General features: G+C 44.3%; 1 protein-coding gene across 1 annotated transcript in view; it reads right to left on the reverse strand.

Annotated features, from left to right (window-relative positions):
• Positions 1-596: 596 nt before the first annotated feature.
• The window catches only part of LOC131677992 (beta-galactosidase-like), a 327898-nt gene continuing 307358 nt past the window's right edge, over positions 597-21136 (reverse strand). The window contains exons 5-8 of the mRNA XM_058958103.1: positions 17289-17393; positions 1554-1900; positions 1204-1482; positions 597-1145 (exon numbers count right to left, since the gene is read on the reverse strand). Of these exons, the coding sequence (XP_058814086.1) occupies positions 597-1145; positions 1204-1482; positions 1554-1900; positions 17289-17393 (1280 nt within the window). The remainder of the gene's footprint in view (positions 1146-1203; positions 1483-1553; positions 1901-17288; positions 17394-21136) is intronic.

Genomic DNA, 21136 nt, shown 5'->3' on the forward strand with positions numbered 1-21136 from the left:
TGGCGATATAATGATTATATGCACAATCAAAATCTATCTGAACTATATCACCTTTTAGATACTCTGATCAGGATAATTCTAAAAATTAAAAAAGTTTTCTCTTTAACCTATTTTTCTTTTCTTTTTCTCCTCGCAGTGCGATAAAATCGCTTGACTTTGGAAACTACACTCAGGATGTGTTACGGAACATTTACTCTCATTTAGGTAATTTAAATGCACTCTTGTCTCATACAAAGTTGAGTATTTCTACGCATAATGTGGATAACGTACAAATCGCCGAGAACAGATACGGATCGGAGGTAGCGCTCAGTGTTTGTCACAAGCTTCATGATAGAACTGTTAAACTGAGGAACTTGATATTAGATGTAAAGCTAAACAAATTTTCCAAGCAAAAAGTCTATGCTCATTCAAGGGTACCAATTGGAAGAAATTGCATACTGAATACTGTGCTGTTGTCTTCGTTATTAATTGGGACTGCTTTTATAGGATTGAAGTGTTTTAGATTGTTTAGATAATAAAATAGACTTTAATGGATCATTGAAGCGAATGAATCTACAATATCTACGATTATTAAATCTATTAGTAACATTCCTGAATCATGGTCCATCAAATCTAGGTTCCTTAGAAAACGTGATGACCGAATCTTCCTGCATATATTTCTGATATTCAACTATAATTATTGTGTTATTTCCCTGAACAAGTATGTGCCTTGGGAGGTACAATGTTACTTGAGGTCCTACCAGTGGCCAATACCTACCCAAATTAAATCCATTTATGAAAATTAATCCTTTACCCCATCCAGAAGGATTAATATATGTGTCGTAGATTTTGTCAGTCGTAATGACAAATGTTCCATGAAAGATCTGAATGGAGGTATGCCTAGTTGATTCTGTATCATATCTACTGTACTGGTTTACATAATTTTGTAACAATGAATAGTCATCCAACGGAAAACCAGTCATTGTCCAATTTAGCACTTCGTTTCCATCTAGTGTAACGGATCCTAGTATGCCTTTGAAATCGTTTGCAATGTTGTAATTGATGCGTCCTTGGTTCTCTACAAACAATTGTAGTCGGTTTCCTATTCCTATGGTGATTGGCAGTGAGTAAATGGCGTTTTCCCTAGACAAGACACCAATGAATTTCTACAGGCATAAAAATTGTGCATTAGATCTATGTTTACGCTAACCGTGCGTCACTTACATTATCAACGTGTACGTAAGCACGATCTCGAAGGTTGGTTACACTTAACGCCATTGGATCGCGATTCATTCCACTTGGAATATTTGCTTCGTAAAGAACCAGCCCAGAATGCTGGTTTAAAGCTTCAAATCCTAATGTTCGTTCGTTGTAGTGGATACATAGTCCTAGTAACTGGCGCGCTTCGTTGGATAATAAGGTTCCATACTTATTCAATTGGATTGGCGGTAATATCATTTTCGGAAGTTTTTCTGGTACGGGTAACCCTGGGTTTTCTATATACTGGAATTATTAAGGAATTCGGAATTGGTATCAGTCAATTTAGTAAATCGATAAAACGTTGAAACAAATACCTCCAATATAACACTTCTAAGAGCGTGATATTTTGGCGTCGGATCACCAGATTCGTCCAAAGGGGCATCATAGTCATACGATGTGATGTCAGTATTAAACTTCCCCGGTCCTCCGTCGTTGGCCCCTGCTGTAAAAGCGAAGTTGGTTCCTCCAAAAAACATGTAAAAATTTACATTAGCTCCTTTTGCCAACATGGCGCGAAGGGTATCAGCTACTGGACCGACCGCTACACGAGTCATCGGTTCCATCCAGTGAGTCAGCCAGCCGGGATAGAACTCGGTGTTTACTAGCGGTCCCTTAGGTTGGTTCTTGCGCAGCATTTGCCAGTGTCGATCAGAGTTGCTTGCTGGTTAAAAAAGACAATTAGTAAAGTAACCGGGCGGTCTAGATTATCTTGGATTAATATCATAGTTAGAATTGAGAGGCTAGAAATAAATGGAATGGAGATTTAATTACACCTTGTGGATAGATTAGGCTGCAAAAAAATCCAAGTTGAAAACTGAATAGGTTGACCAAGTCGATTTGATTCCTAGTACCATCAGTAGTGTATATAATAATTTTGAACTAAATCTGACAAATCTGTTAAGCTGTACACCGCAGGGTTTTCACAAAAATAAGGTATAAGGGAGTCGACTACTGGTTCATTATCATGTGATATTAGTCCTCATACAGAATGCGTTGAAAATGCTATTTAGTGGGTTTTTGATGCTGAAAATGTTGCACTGCACTATCTGGGGCTATGTGTCATTCTAAAATCTAACGATGTCACGTTTAGCGTCACTATTTTGAACTTTGTTATTTATGGACATTTTACCACAAAACAATTCGGAATTAACTGAAATCATGTTTATTTGCTATATGGTTTTTGTATTTCAATAGCACACTATTTCAAAACAATCAAATGTGAATATGTTGGGAGTGTTTCCGCTAACCGATTCAACCACTGGGCTCATCAGGTGACAGCAGGCGCTTATGCGACAGTTGTCACAGCAGCTGCACGAAACTCATTCCGCCGTCAGTGACTCATCCTGTGATGAAACTGTACTGGATTCTTTGTCAAGCAACATGGCGGATTTCAACGACTGCAAAGACAACGGGCAAACTTTCGATACGCGGTTTTCCCGTTATGCCGATCTCTTCGACAAGAATGCCGCCAGACTGGATGACGCTGCCAAAGTGAGACCTCTACTGAGAAAACTGAGGCCACCGGATCACGAGCGCTATAATAGCTTCATTTTGCGAATGCTTTCTCGTGAATTTTCGTTTAACGAAACCGTCGAAAAATTAAAGTCTGTTCGGTGCTACGGTGTCTGTTTTTGTAGATGGTACAACTGTCTCCAAACAATCAAAGAGGACAGTGATGATTACCTTGCTTATTCATGTAAGGTCAATAAAGCTTGCGTCGATTTTAAGCTGTCAGAATTGACAGAACAATTCAAGTGCCTGATTTATGTCTGTGGTCTCAAATCGACCTTATCAACAAGCTCAATGAAGCGGCAGAATTGACACTCCAGCAAGTGGTAGAACAGTGCAACAATTTGGTTAACCTAAAACAGGACACAGTGCTGGTTAAAAATCTATCGTCTGCAGTGAACATAGTCGCACACAAACACATCCAGCCCAAACATCAAAACTCCGCTAGCGAATGACGGATCTCAATAGTGGCATGTCTGTAATAATATACGTACATGAAACTATTGAGAACCAGAGCTACAGGTCCAAAGCCCCAAGGAGGATGGTTGTGATGATCTGGGCCGAGGTCACCACGTAAAGCAAGGTAGGTCATAACCCCAATTCCAAGGCGTGAAGCGACCCGTGCCGAGGGATGAGTGATCGAGGGGGTGAAAAAGATGCTCGATTGTTAACGGAGCCTGTGGGGTACCTGGGCAACCCCCACAGTAAGCGTCCCTTACCACGTTAATGCGGAGCTCTGGCGTGGCGGACATTTATTCTCACGCTACTCGTGGGTACAAACATGGAGAACAAAAACAAAAACAATAAACAGTCGGAGGTGCCAAACCCCTTTGCTAGAGGTGGTTTGGCGAGGTCTCCCCCCCCCCGTGGGGAGAGTAGTGGAGCGATGAGTGAAGCATCTGAAAGCACCAGTGACCCCCCAGCAGTGGTAGGAAATAGCTCTACCAACGCACCGGACGGGCCACTATCTGCGATGCGCAAAGTGGTGGAGCAGCTCGATTCAATAATCGAGTACACTAGCGCAAAGCAAAACATAAGCAAGGAGTTAAAACAGAGTCTCCTGGAACTCCGAAAAACTGTTCGTGTCGCAAGACAGAAACAGCAGGCTTATGCCAAGAGGGTGGAATGTCGGGAGAAGTCCGACAGAGAAACCCAGACAGTGGCCTCCAAGAGGGAGGGAAAAGAGAAGGTCGATACGGGCACTCAGACAGTGGCCTTCACCTTCTATGGAGCAGCCACGTCGCTCGAAGCGGCGGCCGAGTTCCCCTCGAAGGGAAAAGGCAAGGGCAAGGGCAATCGCAAGACGGCGTCGAACGTGAAGCGCCCTAGGAAGTCGCCAGGCGAGGGTACAAAAACCGACACCACACGGCGTGCTACCGTTAAGGCCAAACGCCGTCTGGCCGAGGTAAGCGAGGGCGAGAGTGACCTCGCTGAGCAGAGCGTTGGTACCAGCAACCCGGCGCGACCGGGGCAGGGGGGCCCAAACCCCTGGACGCTGGTCACCAAGAAGAAGCTGGCACCGACACCGGAGGTACCGCGGCCCGCGAAGAAGGCCAAGGACAGAGGCGAGGCCTTGTGGTTAAAAACCGACAAGGATAAATACGCCGATGTCCTAGAGTCGACGAAGGCGGCCGAAAGCTTTTCGGCTCTTGGGCAAGATGTGCGTAGCGTGAGACGCACCAACACGGGAGAAATGCTTCTGGTGCTGAAGCGAGGTGCACAATCTAGTGCGGTATACAAGGCCTTGGCCCAAGAGGTCCTTGGTGAAGGCGCCCAAGTCAGGTCGCTAGGGGCGGAAATGACTCTCCAGTGCAAGCATCTGGACGAGTTCACGACCGCAGAAGATGTCGTCGCAGCCGTTAAGGAACAATGCGACGTCACAATCGAGCGGGCCTCTGTGCGATTTAGAGATGGACCCTCTGGCACCCATGTAGCCTACCTCAGGCTACTGAAGGCGGATGCCAAAAAGGTAACCGAGAAAGGGAAGCTGAAGATCGGCTGGTCAGTATGCCCTATTAGCATACCCCAGACGCCTTCAGTGGATAGGTGCTATCGGTGCCTTGAGTCCGGCCACAAAGCCTATGAGTGCAAAAACATAGACAGGAGCAAACTATGTCGTCGCTGCGGCGAGGAGGGGCATAAGGAGCGGGGCTGCACTAAGGCGTACAAGTGCCTTATCTGCACCGCTATGAAGCAAGCCCATAAACATGCTATGGGCGGACCTTCGTGTCCCTTCGGTGAGGCAAATAAGAAGAAGCCGTGAACGTCACACAGCTAAATCTTAACCATCGTGCAGCAGCCCAACAGCTGCTGTGGCAGTCGGTCTCGGAGTCGAGAACAGATGTCGCCCTCTTATCAGACCCGTACCGCATCCCTGCCGGCAACGGCAATTGGGTGTCAGACGGGTCTGGAATGGTGGCAATCTGTACAACGGGACGGTTCCCGGTTCAAGAGGTAATACACTCCTCCGCCGAGGGTGTTGCGATTGCCAAGATCAATGGTGTGCTCTATTGCAGCTGCTACGCTCCACCAAGGTGGCCAATAGAACAGTTCAACCAGATGATCGACAGGCTCTCGTCGGACCTAGTGGGCCGGAAACCGGTAGTCATAGCGGGAGACTTTAACGCTTGGGCAGTGGAGTGGGGCAGTCGCTGTACAAATAGCAGGGGTCAAGCGCTAATGGAGGCGCTTGCGAAACTCGATACTGTGCTAGCTAATAATGGCTCCGCTAGTATATTCCGTAGAAACGGGGTGGAGGCATGGATTGACGTAACATTTGCTCCAGGCTCCAGGCATGGAATAGAGGGTAGACGAAGGCTACACCCATAGCGATCATTTAGCAATCCGCCTTAGGATCAACTATGGTGTGCGGCATCCGAGGGCGGGAGATCCCTGTCAGGTACGCGGGTGGAAGTTCAATCACTTCGACAGCGAAGCTTTCACCGCGGCTCTGGGACTGGAGGCCAACACCGACAGTCTAAGCGGGGATGCGCTGGTAGCTGTTCTATCACGCGCGTGCGACGCCACTATGCCGAGAAAAACACTGCCAAGAAACGGCAGATGCCCGGTATACTGGTGGAGTGCCGAGATTGCAGCTCTACGGTCAGTCTGCCTCAGAGCTAGACGTAGGATGCAAAGAGCTCGCACCGAGGATGCAAGAGAGAACCGCCGTGAAGTGTTTCGAGCTGCGAAATTGGCCCTTAACAAGGCCATTAAAAGCAGCAAGAGAGCGTGTTTCGACAACCTGTGTGAGAGTGCCAACGCGAATCCGTGGGGTGACGCCTACAGGATTGTGATGGCCAAGACCAAAGGGGGCTCCTCACCCCCAGAATGGTCACCGGACCGGTTGGCAACGATTATCGAAGTACTCTTCCCGTCTCGAGCCACAAGCCCCTGGCCACCTGCACTACGAGACAGTGCGGGCACGGCCGAAATGGTGGCTCCAGTGACGAATGAAGAACTACTCGCAGTGGCTAAATTCCTAGCAATGAACAAAGCTCCAGGGTCGGATGGAGTTCCAAACAACGCCCTCAAGGCAGCGATCATAGTGAACTCGAACATGTTCAGGCTAGCTATGCAGAGATGCCTTGATGAGTGCCGTTTCCCCGATAGATGGAAAAGGCAGAAATTGGTGCTGTTGTCGAAGCCCGGGAAGCCGCCAGGCGACCCATCGGCGTACAGACCAATCTGCCTGATCGACACGACTGGCAAACTGCTTGAGAGGATCATCCTCAACAGGCTAACCCCGTACGCGGAAGGTACGGACGGTCTGTCAAGCAACCAGTTTGGCTTTCGGAAGGGTAAGTCCACAGTGGACGCTCTCAACTCAGTGATAAATACTGCCGAGATAGCGATCCAACGAAAAAAGGCGAGGCATTCGATACTGTGCGTTAGTGACACTTGACGTGAAGAACGCATTCAACAGCGCAAGCTGGGATGCCATCGCGCTCTCGTTACACCGGCTTAGCCTAACGGTGGGTCTGTACCGGATCTTGGAAAGTTACTTCCAAAACCGCGTACTGCTATACGAGACCGATGCCGGTCAGAAAAGGGTTCCGATTACCGCCGGAGTCCCGCAGGGCTCGATCCCAGGCCCGGTGCTATGGAACCTCATGTATGACGGGGTTCTGAGACTGAAGTTCTCTCCTGGGGTCAAGATCGTCGGCTTTGCCGACGACGTAACCTTGGAGGTCTACGGGGAGTCAATTCCTGAGGTAGAACTAACCGCAGAACACGCGATTAGTACGGTGGAGGAATGGATGAGCGCGAGAAGCCTGGAGCTCGCTCATCATAATACTGAGGTAGTTATCGTCAACAACCGCAAGTCGGCACAACATGCAGTTATCCATGTGGGAGAAGTCGCGATCACTTCACAGCGAAGTCTGAAGTCTCTCGGAGTCATTATAGACGACAAGCTGACCTTCGGCAGACATGTCGACTATACATGCAAGAGAGCGTCGACTGCTGTTGCGGCTCTATCGAGAATGATGTCCAACAGCTCAAAGGTGTGCGCCAGTAGACGTAGGTTACTGGCAGGCGTTGCCGTCTCTATCCTCAGGTACGGCGGCCCGTCATGGTCAAGAGCACTGAGGGTAACCAGTTACCTACAGAAACTGGAGAGCACCTACCGCGTGATGTGCCTCAGAGTGATATCTGCCTACCACACGGTATCACACGATGCATCCTGCGTGATGGCGAGTATGATGCCAGTCGGGCTGGTCATTCGGGAAGATGAGGAGTGCTTCGAGCTACGTGGAAATAGGGGAGCCCGCGAGCGCACCAGGGTGACCTCGGTCGCCAGATGGCAGCGTGAGTGGGACAACTCCTCGAAAGGTAGGTGGACCCACCGGCTGATACCTAGCATATCGAGCTGGGTGGGAAGACCCCATGGGGAAATTCACTTCCATCTGACACAATTCCTGTCAGGCCATGGCTGTTTCCGACAGTACCTCCACAGGTTCGGGCACGCGGAGGTCCCAGTTTGCCCGGACTGCCCAGGTGTAGACGAAACTGCCGAACGCATACTGTTCGTATGTCATCGGTTCGACGTCGAAAGAAGAGCAATGCTTGACGTCTGTGGCTGGGACACAACCCCTGATACCCTTATTCAGCGGATGTGTCAATCGGTGGAGAAGTGGAACGCAGTCTCGGCTGCTACCATCCAGATTACCAGTAGGCTACAGGTAATCTGGCGAACCGAGCAACAGACGACGGGCACGGCTAGCTAGTGATTGGTTAGCTGGAGCGAAAAAGGCCAAGCGCAAAAAAGGGAGTGAATGGTCTGTTCATGCCGAGGCAGGTTTGGCGTAGCGAATGGCAACCGCGTAAGGGGTAAACCCAGCCACCCCGAAGCAAGACAGAAGAGTGAGTGTACAGGCGTATAAGTGGACTGCCTCATGCCAAGATGGGAGGGTCGTAGCGTAGTATGTTGGAACTTAGCTATCGATGCCTCATGGCGTGGCAGAGGAGTGAAAGGGTGAGCATACAAGTCAGTCTCACACGGCATGTTAAGGGTGAGCATAAAAGTCAGCCTCACAGGTATGGTAGAGGCTAGCACAAAAGTCAGCCTAGCAAGGAATGAAAAAGGTGAGCACACAAGTCAGCCTCGCATGGTATGTCAGAAGTGGGGCCTAAGAAAAATGTCCCACATGGGATGCCAGGGGGAGTGACAAAGGTACAATAGAGTGGCACGATTGAGAGTGAATCAGGTGATAGGGTGAGCACCTAAGTCAGCCTCACATGGTATGGGTGGGGCGAGCACAAAAGTAAGCCTAGCAAGGAATGAGTAAGGTGAGCACACAAGTCAGCCTCGCAAGGAACGAAAAAGGTGAGCCTCATATGGGAGTGTTTGAAAGTGAATCAAAGTGCGATTGAGAGAGCACCCAAGTAAGCCTCATACAGGACGTATGAACGCGTGAGTGAGAGTGAATGAGTACATTTAGTACAGCCATCCCCCCAGAAGTAATACCGAGAGGTAGTTCCTGGGAGGAATGATGGCGGAGCCCAATGGAGTTTAGTCGGTATTAATGGCAGCGTCACCATTCGAGCCCGACACGCCCCCAGTGCACCCCGTGTGGTAGATTGGACCCTACCAATAGCACGTGTACTGGGCTAGGACATAAAGGTCTTCTCCATTGTAAAAAAAAAGAAAAAGCCCAAACATCAAAGTCAATTTTCGGGAAGCAGCAGCACCAATCGAGAACAGCCCAGGACACCCTGCTGGTCGTGCGGGGGTATACATTACAACAAGGACTGCCGGTTTCGGGATCACAGGTGCTATGAATGTGGCAAGCATGGACACAAGGACGGGTACTGCTCGTGTTTTCCTTCAAAAGGCTCTATGAGCACCACGACACCAAGCGAGTAAAGGCGCTATAACCTATGCTAATGAGCCAGGGCAGGGCTAAATACCTCTGTCCCATCCCAGGATCCAAAGGAGTGATATTAACCCTCTTAACCAAGTCACTCCCAACGATTTATTAAATCCCCATCAAATTGAAACGGTCGGTACGGTTGTCCATGTTTCTTCCTTATTCAAGGTTCAAAATGGTTCGTTGAATAAATTCTTCATTAAATGAATAATTAAATTGCCGTATATTTTTGAATCATCTTCATTCTGTACGCTGCACAGTTGGCCTGGCCGCTTTAATAATTGTGTCACATAGCATATGCACCATAATCATTAATATTGACAAGAAAAATTGTAGGCGAGCATCTGCAATTTTCCAGGATCCCTACATGGATTGGTTTTGTATGTGTAGACTAGACTAGAAAAGGCTTTACGAGCACCACGACCATCAGAGAGCAGAAGAGGAAAAAGCGAGAAACAACAGCAAAAACAGTAACCGTACGGAAAGCCAGCCGAGGGTGGAAATTTGTAAACATCAACAACATTACGCTTTGCTTACAATTGGACACAGGGTCAGACATTTCCTTCATTTCACATCAATCGAGGATCAAGGTTGGCCGACCCAAAACCGAAAACAGCGGAGTGCAATGTCAAAACAGTGTCAGGAGAACCTCTAAAACTATCTTCTGAGCTACAGTGTAACATTACCATTAACGTCACCACGAAAAAGGGTAAGTGTTTCGTAGCTAATCCTAATGCCAATCTGTACATTTTAGGCATTGACTGGTTGGATTTGTTCGAACTGTGTAACCACCCGATCATTCCGTTCTGCAATCAAATCAGGAGCCAGCAGCCACAGAACGTAGCACCACTTCAACTACGTTTCCCCGAGGTGTTTACACCGAAGACTGTGGTTTAGCTGGTGCTGGTGTTTAGGCCAAAGCGACCGGTTGCATACAGCATCAAAAGCGTAGTGGAGGATGAACTCAGCCGTCTTCAAAGTTTGGGCATCATAAAGCATGTTGATTTTGCAGATTGGGTTGCCCCTATCGTCGTTGTTCGGAAGCCGAATGGATCTGTTCGAATCTGGGCCAATTTTTGAACGGGTCACAACAACGGTCTCGAACCAACTCAATATCCGTTACCGTTACCAGAGGATATATTCGCCAAAATGGCCAATTATCGAATATTCAGCCACATTGATTTGTCCGATGCCTATCTGCAGGTTGTTGTCGATGAGGCTATCCAACCACTCCTCACCATCAACACCCACAAAGGTTTATTCCAGTTTACCCGGCTGTCATCAGGCAATAAAACCAGCCCCGGGTTCATTTCAACAGTTGATGGATACAATGCTAGCTGGTATCGACTGCACAGTTGGTTACTTGGATGACATCCACTTAGGTGGTCGGACAGAAGAAGATCACAAGCGGAATCTTTATCTTGTACTAGAACGTCTGAGAGAGTACGGGTTTACTGTTAGCATCGAAAATTGCAACTTTGGATGGCAACAGATGAAATACATAGGACAAGTACTTGATGGCAACGGCATTAGACCGGATCCGGACAAAATCGCTTCTATCATTAGCATGCCGCCGCCGCATGACATACCAACGCTTCGGTCATATCTCGTCTCCTGCGTGTCAAAGATCGTTCGACCGCTCTCGAAAGATTTTTCAATCACCATTACTGCTGACGAACTACATTGCTCACTGGTGTTTCCAGATCCGAACAGTTCCGCGAGTTGATCATCCGTCGATAGCCCTCTTTTTCCCTCCGACAAACGCCAATGACAAAGTGTTACCAAGAAACCTCGGGAGTAGTAATTCTCCACACCCGTGCAATCACACCAAAACTGATAGGCATCCCCATACATTGATTAGCACTGATTCACAAAACACATACGTGGTGCACTTTCTTCGCTTAAAACTCCAGAGAAGGTTCCAAAACCCGTTGACCAACTCTTCAAGCCCTAATTTCACTTTGTTACTTCACTTCACAATTAACACTAGATAATTTCGAAAAAAAATCAGACTAGCTTAGAGTTGTAGCAATACTTCAACGGCCGGCTGTTTTGGAGTTCAAATTGCAGCAGTTTAGGGACTACCACTCTCGATGGCCGGCCATCCAGAGTTTAAACACAAGAAAGACATAACTAAATATCTCTTTCCTCTGAGTATACGTGCACTCCGAGACTAACCATCCCACCGCATAAAAATATATTAATTTCATGGTCGCATTGCCTGCTTGTGGCGAATCCTAGACCTATACCTGTCCTTTAATCCAACTCCGTAATACCTATGGAAGCGTCGCTGAGTCGGTGGCCTACCTTAAGTAGGTCTTACATCAACATTTCCTACCCTATCCTAAGTATCGGTGAAGATGGTCGTGGCCGGCAGTAACGATTCTCATGTTATTGGTTTACTTAACTCAAAAGAGATAAAGTTCATTCCCGATCATTTATCTTACAAGCAAGATGAGTTGAACTACCTATAGGCAACATGATAATCGTTAGTATGCAATCTACGAATAGCACCGTGCTTCGCAACGCAACGCAACGCATTACTGCTGACGAACTACAACCCTGAGCTGGAAATAATTGAGTCAGTTAATGCTTCGATGTTTGGACTGGGTGCTCGAATCGCCCACAAGTTCCCCGACGGCACAGTTAAAGCCATTTTGCACATATCTTGAAGCCTCACATCGGCTGAAAGCAAATATAGCCAGATTGAGAAGGAGGGCTTGGCTTTGATTTTTGCTGTCACCAGGTTCCACAGGATGATTTTTGGTAGGCGCTTCACGTTCCTCGGTATCTTTGGATGTAAGAAAGGTATTCCCACTTACACACTAAACAGATTACAAAGATGGTCCTTTATTCTTCTACTGTATGACTGTTGTCAACCAAGAACTTGAACCCATACCTCTTTCGTTCAAGCAGATTACAACAGAAACAAAAGCTTATGATATTCTGCAGGAGGTTAATAGTCATGTTCATAATGGATGGCCTCCCAAGAGGACAAATATTTCGGATCCAAAAAAAAATACAGCAGTTCTATTTGCGACCAGACGCTCTCTCAGTCGTAGAAGGATGCCTAATGTACAGCGAAAGAGTGGTGGTGCCACAATTGTTCCGTAAATGGGTACTTCAGCAACTGCATAAGGTGTTGAACGAATGCGCTTCATTGCTCGTCAGTATGTTTACTGGCCAAATATCGATGAAGATGTTTACAAATTGGTCAAAGCTTGCAATGCTTGTGATGATGTGGCGAAAACCGACAGAAAGACACACTTGGAGTCTGGACCTGTTCCGGAGAAACCGTAACACGGATACATCTAGATTACACTGGCCCTATAAAAGGTCAGTACTACCTTATCCTAGTGGATTCGTTCTCGAAGTGGCTCGAAGTTATCCAGACAAAGGAAATCACTAATGTGGCAACCCTGGCTGCGTGGCGTTTTCGCCAGGTTCGGAGCCCCGGAGACACTGGTGACAGACAATGGAATCAAATTCACCAGTTAACAGTTCGAGAAGTTTTGTCACGACAATGCAATTCTACACCCGAAAACGGCTCCGTTTCATCCACAAAGTAACAGCATCACAGAAAGGTTCGTGGATACCTTCAAAAGAGCATTTCGAAAGTCTCTTCAAGGAAAGCAACAGTGGATGCAGCCATCGATACGTCCCTACTTTGCTACAGGTCTACGTCATGCCCTAATGCATCAGGGGGGAAGTCTCCCGTTGAAATCTTGCTTGGCAGACCCCTGCGAACCTCTCTGGAGCTACTGCGTCCACCAACTCGGTTCAGTAAGGAAACTCACAACATAGGACAAGTGCTATACAACATTTGGCTGCCATCGAAACAAAGTCTTATTTGATCTCACTGTAATCAACTCAGAGTCCTGCGACAGTCGGACAATCAGCACTATGTGGCAAACGAGGCAGCGGGCTCAATGATCCCACTAAACATTCTACTGGACAGTTGTATTACGAATGATTCATTACCTGAGTCTGTTGGTGATAATTCTGCGATATCAGCACAACCGTCAAACCAACAACCAGAGCAACAGTCAGATGCACATCAGCATCCCTTGAGCAACCAACCGCAACAATCAGTTCCTCGTCAGTCTTCGAGATTACGAAGACCGCCAGCGAGGTATGATCTGCATCATCTGTATTAAAAAGGGGAGGTGTTGGGAGTACCTCCGCTTACCGATGCAACCAGGTGACAGAGATGTCATCATGAAAGATGTCAACACGTTCGTTGGTGACCGGAGGACGAGTGTCATATTTCATTCACTCTCATTTGCGATAGCAAGCGGCTCACATAGTTTTTTGAAACAAGTTAGTTATATAATAAATGATTCATTTATACTTATAACGTGAGTCACTTACTCTACCAAAAGCCATATCGCAACAGAATAGATCTAGGAAAACGTGAAAACTCCCATACATTTGTCCTATTCCGGGCAGAGCCGTCAATAGCGACCACCTAAGCGACTCAATCAGTACAGGGAGGTTATTTTTATAAGTACCGCGTGTTAGTTTGTATCAGTTGTTGCTCCCTTTTAGAATGAGCATTACGTTGACAATAATGTCCAGACGGGGTGTTTTGGACTTTCGGCATTGTTTGTATGGCACACTTTGCATAGACGAACTTATTCGTGTATGCAAAGTTTCAAATCGCACAGCACGGCGAAGAGCAAGTGATACACTTTCTTCACAGCAAGGGAATGAGTGCGGTAAGATCGAGTCGTGTACACGCGATGATTTGCAAAATGAGTTGGTAGGGTGGCTTTTGGATTTAAAACTGCAGGGTACGACGTGTGTGTGCTGCTTGTGAGTTTGCGCTGAGACGGCAACAAATTAATTTATTTTTATGCTATCGTGCGCGTTGGGTTAATTAGGTGTGAAATGTTTTTGGTGGTTTATATGTATGTAGGATAATGAGACTACTGGCACACACGTATTGTATTTCGGATATACATAATGCGTTTTTATCACTAAGACACCTGTCATGTTTCAGCAGGTATGTCTTAAGGTTCAACTGAGAAAGCTTGAAAAAGCGGCCATCTTGGAAAACGAAAAAAATCAGTTTTTTCTCACACCGCTAGAAAATATTCATAAAAATGAATCAGTAAGACTCTACCAATGCACCGAATACATTGATTAATTTTCATGAAGATTTTCCCAACGGTGTGAAAAAAAACTTTTTTCGTTTTCCAAGATGGCCGCTTATCGAGAGCGTTCTCAATTGAACCTTAAACATGGGCAGACTTGCGTTCCTTGCGTTTGGGTTTACGTCTACTGAAATTCGGGGTGATTTGAAGAAGTTGGTGATAATTCTGCGATATCAGCACAACCGTCAAACCAACAACCAGAGCAACAGTCAGATGCACATCAGCATCCCTTGAGCAACCAACCGCAACAATCAGTTCCTCGTCAGTCTTCGAGATTACGAAGACCGCCAGCGAGGTATGATCTGCATCATCTGTATTAAAAAGGGGAGGTGTTGGGAGTACCTCCGCTTACCGATGCAACCAGGTGACAGAGATGTCATCATGAAAGATGTCAACACGTTCGTTGGTGACCGGAGGACGAGTGTCATATTTCATTCACTCTCATTTGCGATAGCAAGCGGCTCACATAGTTTTTTGAAACAAGTTAGTTATATAATAAATGATTCATTTATACTTATAACGTGAGTCACTTACTCTACCAAAAGCCATATCGCAACAGAATAGATCTAGGAAAACGTGAAAACTCCCATACATTTGTCCTATTCCGGGCAGAGCCGTCAATAGCGACCACCTAAGCGACTCAATCAGTACAGGGAGGTTATTTTTATAAGTACCGCGTGTTAGTTTGTATCAGTTGTTGCTCCCTTTTAGAATGAGCATTACGTTGACAATAATGTCCAGACGGGGTGTTTTGGACTTTCGGCATTGTTTGTATGGCACACTTTGCATAGACGAACTTATTCGTGTATGCAAAGTTTCAAATCGCACAGCACGGCGAAGAGCAAGTGAAACACTTTCTTCACAGCAAGGGAATGAGTGCGGTAAGATCGAGTCGTGTACACGCGATGATTTGCAAAATGAGTTGGTAGGGTGGCTTTTGGATTTAAAACTGCAGGGTACGACGTGTGTGTGCTGCTTGTGAGTTTGCGCTGAGACGGCAACAAATTAATTTATTTTTATGCTATCGTGCGCGTTGGGTTAATTAGGTGTGAAATGTTTTTGGTGGTTTATATGTATGTAGGATAATGAGACTACTGGCACACACGTATTGTATTTCGGATATACATAATGCGTTTTTATCACTAAGACACCTGTCATGTTTCAGCAGGTATGTCTTAAGGTTCAACTGAGAAAGCTTGAAAAAGCGGCCATCTTGGAAAACGAAAAAAATCAGTTTTTTCTCACACCGCTAGAAAATATTCATAAAAATGAATCAGTAAGACTCTACCAATGCACCGAATACATTGATTAATTTTCATGAAGATTTTCCCAACGGTGTGAAAAAAAACTTTTTTCGTTTTCCAAGATGGCCGCTTATCGAGAGCGTTCTCAATTGAACCTTAAACATGGGCAGACTTGCGTTCCTTGCGTTTGGGTTTACGTCTACTGAAATTCGGGGTGATTTGAAGAAGTTGGTCGGTGGGCGGGGATTTAGGTTATGTTAGAGCAGTTTTTTGTTAAAGGTTTTTGTTTTAAAAAGGTCAACCTAGAAGTAATGCCTTCCGAACAAGAGAAAACATCAATTGGTTTCTATCTCAGGTTTGCAAGCATTCGTATTTTATATCGTTCAAATGCCTTGGGGCATTATTTTAAATAGGAGGTTCAAAGCAGAACTGGAACGAAAACAATCATAGAGCGTTAAGTTTTATCATTTCAAACTTTAAAACTGGTATACGCAGCCCTTTTTTGTTGTTTCATTTGAAACACGCTTCAAACTTCTTCGAAACAGTTTCAGAATTTTGTTTATTTATTTTTTGTTGCATTTTAATTGTATGTAATATAAAACGGAAAATTTCAAAACTAGAACCTACTCTCTTTAGCAGCAGGTTTTGAGGGTGCTCTATTTAGTTTAAAATGTCACGTCATGTCTTCAGCATTACTGGACTGAACATTATTTTCCATAAGCCTATGAAATATAAGTGTCTGTGCTGGATACTCTCATGCATTCAAAACATGGTTCTAGAGGTGTTTTAAATTAAGCAAAATATAACTGTTGGAAACAAAACGCTATACTGGGGATGTAGGAGCGTGTTCAGCAGTGTTTCAGTTCTAGACGGGCCCGTTGAGTGGGGGGGGGGAGATCAGCCGGGGCGATTGATGATCAGGGATGCCATTATAACAAATTTATCTGGCAGCTTCCAGACAAAAAGACACCTCTCCTTCTGCCAGATTTTTAAGTTTTAGAAGCTGCTACATACACATTTTGGAAATTTGGGTAATAATGTCCCAAACTTAACAAAAATCCATTGATACAGGGTCGCTGTCAAGTGCCAGATTTTACCAGACATTTTTAGTTGAACTGCCAGATTTTCTTTGAAAAATAATGGCAACTCTGTTGATGATGTTTGTTCAAATAATCGTTCTTAAGGGAGTTGTTTACTTTATGTACAAGGTCACTAACCAAGTTTTTATTTATTGAATCGCCGGAATACACTACAAAATATTCAGAAGCAATTTCAAAGTAGTTTCGAAGAAAGTTGTAGTCCGCCGCTTGCTCCTTGTTACTCCGGTTTGCTGCCAGAAGAAGAACATTACAAATCGATTTTGCTGGATATATAATAAAAATGATTAAGAGCTTCCTAAAATATTACCATTCTTTTGCAATTTTTGAAATACTCTTTATTTTGTCATATTATGCAGTATGCTTTTTGGTATGTAAAAAAATGTAACTAAATTAAAATCGAAGGAAAAATATTTTTGTTATTGGGAAGGAATTTATTCTAGTACATAGAAGTCTATGTGCAGCGCAAGGCATTTTCAAATTTATATTGAGCAAAACAAATCATGGATTCATTGTTTGAATAAATGAGAAAGACGAAATCGCGCAGCTGAGTGGATTAAAATAGGTTTTTCCATATTGTAACTACATAAAAGTCCCACGGTTCAGTCAGGCTACCGAATTAAGCCGTGCCAAATAAACTAAACAAGTGTTCATTATTAAAGTAAAACTTACTTGATCCGAAATCCAAAGTAGCAAGAACTCCAGGAATTCTCCCACAACGTAGTTGATCTGGTCCGTCATTAGTAAAAAGCACAGCGTAATCCTGCACATAGCTTTCTGTAAAAAACATATATATATATATATATATATATATATATATATATATATATATATATATATATATATATATATATATATATATATATATATATATATATATATATATATATATATATATATATATATATATATATATATATATATATATATATATATATATATATATATATATATATATATATATATATATATATATATATATATATATATATATATATATATATATATATATATATATATATATATATATATATATATATATATATATATATATATATATATATATATATATATATATATATATATATATATATATATATATATATATTGTTATAATGTTGTTTCACCTTTAAATCCATACCTTTATTATACTACCTTGACATAGCCAGTCTACCAACTGGCCATTTCTAAACAATGTATCTAGTACGCTAACAAGAAAAATAAAGATTCATTCGTTGTTGTAAACCACTAAGCGACAGTTGTCTTTTCTTCCGTGTCTGCATTTACAACAGTTGGCGACGAGCGGACTCGTATACCTGCGCGAGAAGAAAGGAAAGATCCGGAAAATCGGGACTCCACAAGGGGGCCCATCGAAAAAAAGGAATTATTGTGAGGATGCACATTTTCAAATTGCTTCTCATCGTACTGCACGGAGTGTTTGCGGGCACCATTTTGCTGGTAGGCTGCATGTGAAGCTATCGTGCACAAACGATTTTCTGCGAAAGTGTGCGTAAATGACATATTATTTTCTTCGTGTGCGCTGTTATTTCGACATTTAATTTCATTTTCTCGTGCTCGATCTTGCTTAAAAGGATAAATAATGTCAAATCCAGCCGAAGTGCAGGTTGCAGCGGTTTCGCCTATGTTTGCGTTTGAGCCATTTGACAAAAACAAATCAAAATGGTCAAGATGGGTGAAGCGATTTGAAGGCGCTTGTCAGATTTTCGGAATACCAGAGAACAATAGAAGAAATATGCTGCTTCATTACATGGGTGCCGATTCGTACAATCTACTGTGTGATCATATGTCACCAGCTGAACCGGAAACGAAAACCTATGCTGAGATCGTTACTGCCTTGGGAGAGTACTACGACCCACAACCGTTAGAGATGGTTGAGCTTTTTAAGTTTCGTCAACGCACACAACGGGAAGGTGAATCGATTACAGAATATATCACAGCACTGCAGCGGGAGGCGAAATATTGCAACTTTGGCGATTACTTGTCGAAAGGTTTGCGGAATCAGCTGGTGTTTGGCCTGAGAAGCCAGCGGATTAGGGCGCGCTTGATCGAAGAGAGAGATTTAACTTATGATAAGGCGAAGCAAACTGCGTTATCCATGGAGGCCTCCGGTGATGGGGCCGACGTGCTTAATCGACGAATGCAGGATGTGAACCTGGTGGATAAGGGGAAGTTTCCAAAAAGACAGGAGTCTACAACCGATTTTGCTACTAAGAAATTTTTGTGTTTCCGTTGTGGAAGTGAGAGACATTTGGCCAACAAGTGCGAGCACAGAGACAAAATTTGCAGTTTATGTAAAAAGAAAGGACACCTAAAGCGGGTGTGTCTCAGTTCTAAACCGAATTATAGCCAAAGTAATGCGAACAAGTACAAGCCAAAGAAACATTCGACGAACCTAGTGGAGGATGGTGGTGCCTCACAGTCAGATTGCTCGGACGAAGATGAAATTCATGTGATTGATATATGCAAATTAGAACACAATTCGAAAGACTTATCAAAAATTAATCTCAAGGTTAGGGTAGGTGGCTCACCAATCAAATTTGAGGTTGATAGTGGATCCCCAGTGTCTTTAATAAGCAATGCTGACAGACTCAAGTTTTTGACAAATTTACCATTACATCCAACTGATATTGAGTTACGAAGCTATTGTGGGAATAAAATTAGAGTTTACGGTATTGTTGATGCGGAGGTTGCATATAACGGTCAGAGCAATCAGTTACGTTTGTTCGTGGTCGATACCAAGCGACATCCGTTGTTGGGTCGTGAATGGATGCGTGCGCTACAGTTGGATTGGAATGACATTATGCGTTTCGATTCCGTAGATAGGATTTCCTTGTGCAACCCGCTACCACAAGCTGTAAAGGGATTAATGGAGGAGTTCCCTGCAGTTTTTGAAGAGTCTATCGGTAAAATTAATGGAATTCAAGCGTCATTGCACATTAAACCTGATTCAAAGCCAATTTTTCTTAAAGCTCGTACCTTACCGTTCTCAATTCGCGATACTGTGGAACGGGAAATCCTCAGCATGGAGGAAAATGGTATACTGGTGAAAGTAAACCATAGTGAGTGGGCCACTCCTGTCGTACCGGTGATGAAGTCTGCAAACAAGGTTCGACTGTGTGGGGATTATAAGCTTACGGTGAATAAGAGTTTACTAGTTGACGAACATCCTTTGCCTACTATAAATGAGATGTTTTCAAACATGGCGGGAGGGAAGAAGTTCACCAAACTTGATCTTGCTCAAGCATATCTACAGATGCAAGTTCGTCCGGAGAATCAAGCGATGCTAACCCTGAATACGCATCTCGGACTGTATCAACCGACAAGGTTGATGTACGGAGTTGCCTCTGCACCTGCAATCTTTCAGAGAGAAATATCCCAAATTCTGCAAGGAATTCCCGGAGTATCTGTGTTTTTGGACGACGTAAAAATTACCGGACCGGATGATGAAACGCATCTTCGCAGATTACGTGAGGTTTTGAAAAGATTCCAAGAGCACAACATGCGCGTCAATCTGACCAAATGCGAGTTTTTTGCTGATAGCATTCAATATTGTGGCTACGTTATTGATAGTCAAGGCATACATAAGATGCTGCAGAAGGTAGAAGCTATTCAGAAAATGCCACGTCCTGAGAATCGTGATCAGGTCCGAGCGTTCCTTGGTCTAGTGAATTACTACGGTAGATTCATGAAAAGTCTGAGTACAAAACTTTACCCTATAAATAACCTTTTGAAGGACAAGATACCGTTCGTTTGGACAGATGACTGTGAGAAAGCATTTGAATGGGTTAAAGCGGAGATGCAGTCTGATCGAATGCTTGTACATTACGATGTAAATCTACCATTAGTGTTAGCTACCGATGCTTCGCCGTACGGTGTTGGAGCTGTATTAAGTCACATCTACCCAGATGGTACTGAGCGTCCAATTCAGTACGCTTCTCAAACTTTAAATTCTACTCAACAGAACTATACTCAGATAGATAAAGAGGCTTATGCGATAATATTCGGTGTTAAAAAATTCTACCAGTACTTATATGGTCGGAAATTTACTCTCGTGACTGATAACAAGCCTGTTGTGCAGATCTTTTCGCCAAATAAAGGCCTACCTACATTATGCGCATTGCGTATGCAACATTATGCCGTGTTTCTTGAATCTTTCGATTTTGAAATTTGTTACCGTGCATCAAAAGACCACGGAAATGCGGACGGGATGTCACGTTTGCCGGTTACCAATCTTAGGAACATGAAACAAATAGAGGAAAGCGACATCATTCAGATCAATCAAATTGAAAATCTTCCAGTTACGGTGGACGAGCTCGGAAGATTCACTGCCGAAGACAAAAGCGTTAAGGAGTTGATTCAAGGATTGAAAACAGGAAGAGCTGTTGATGGACGTTTCAGATTTGGGACGGATCAAACCGAATTTACAATGCAAGGGACGTGCTTGATGAGAGGCATTCGAGTGTACGTTCCGTCTCCTCTGCGAGCCCGAGTTCTTGACG

The sequence above is a fragment of the Topomyia yanbarensis genome, chromosome 1, assembly GCF_030247195.1.
Source record: "Topomyia yanbarensis strain Yona2022 chromosome 1, ASM3024719v1, whole genome shotgun sequence".
Classification (NCBI taxonomy): Eukaryota; Metazoa; Arthropoda; class Insecta; order Diptera; family Culicidae; genus Topomyia; species Topomyia yanbarensis.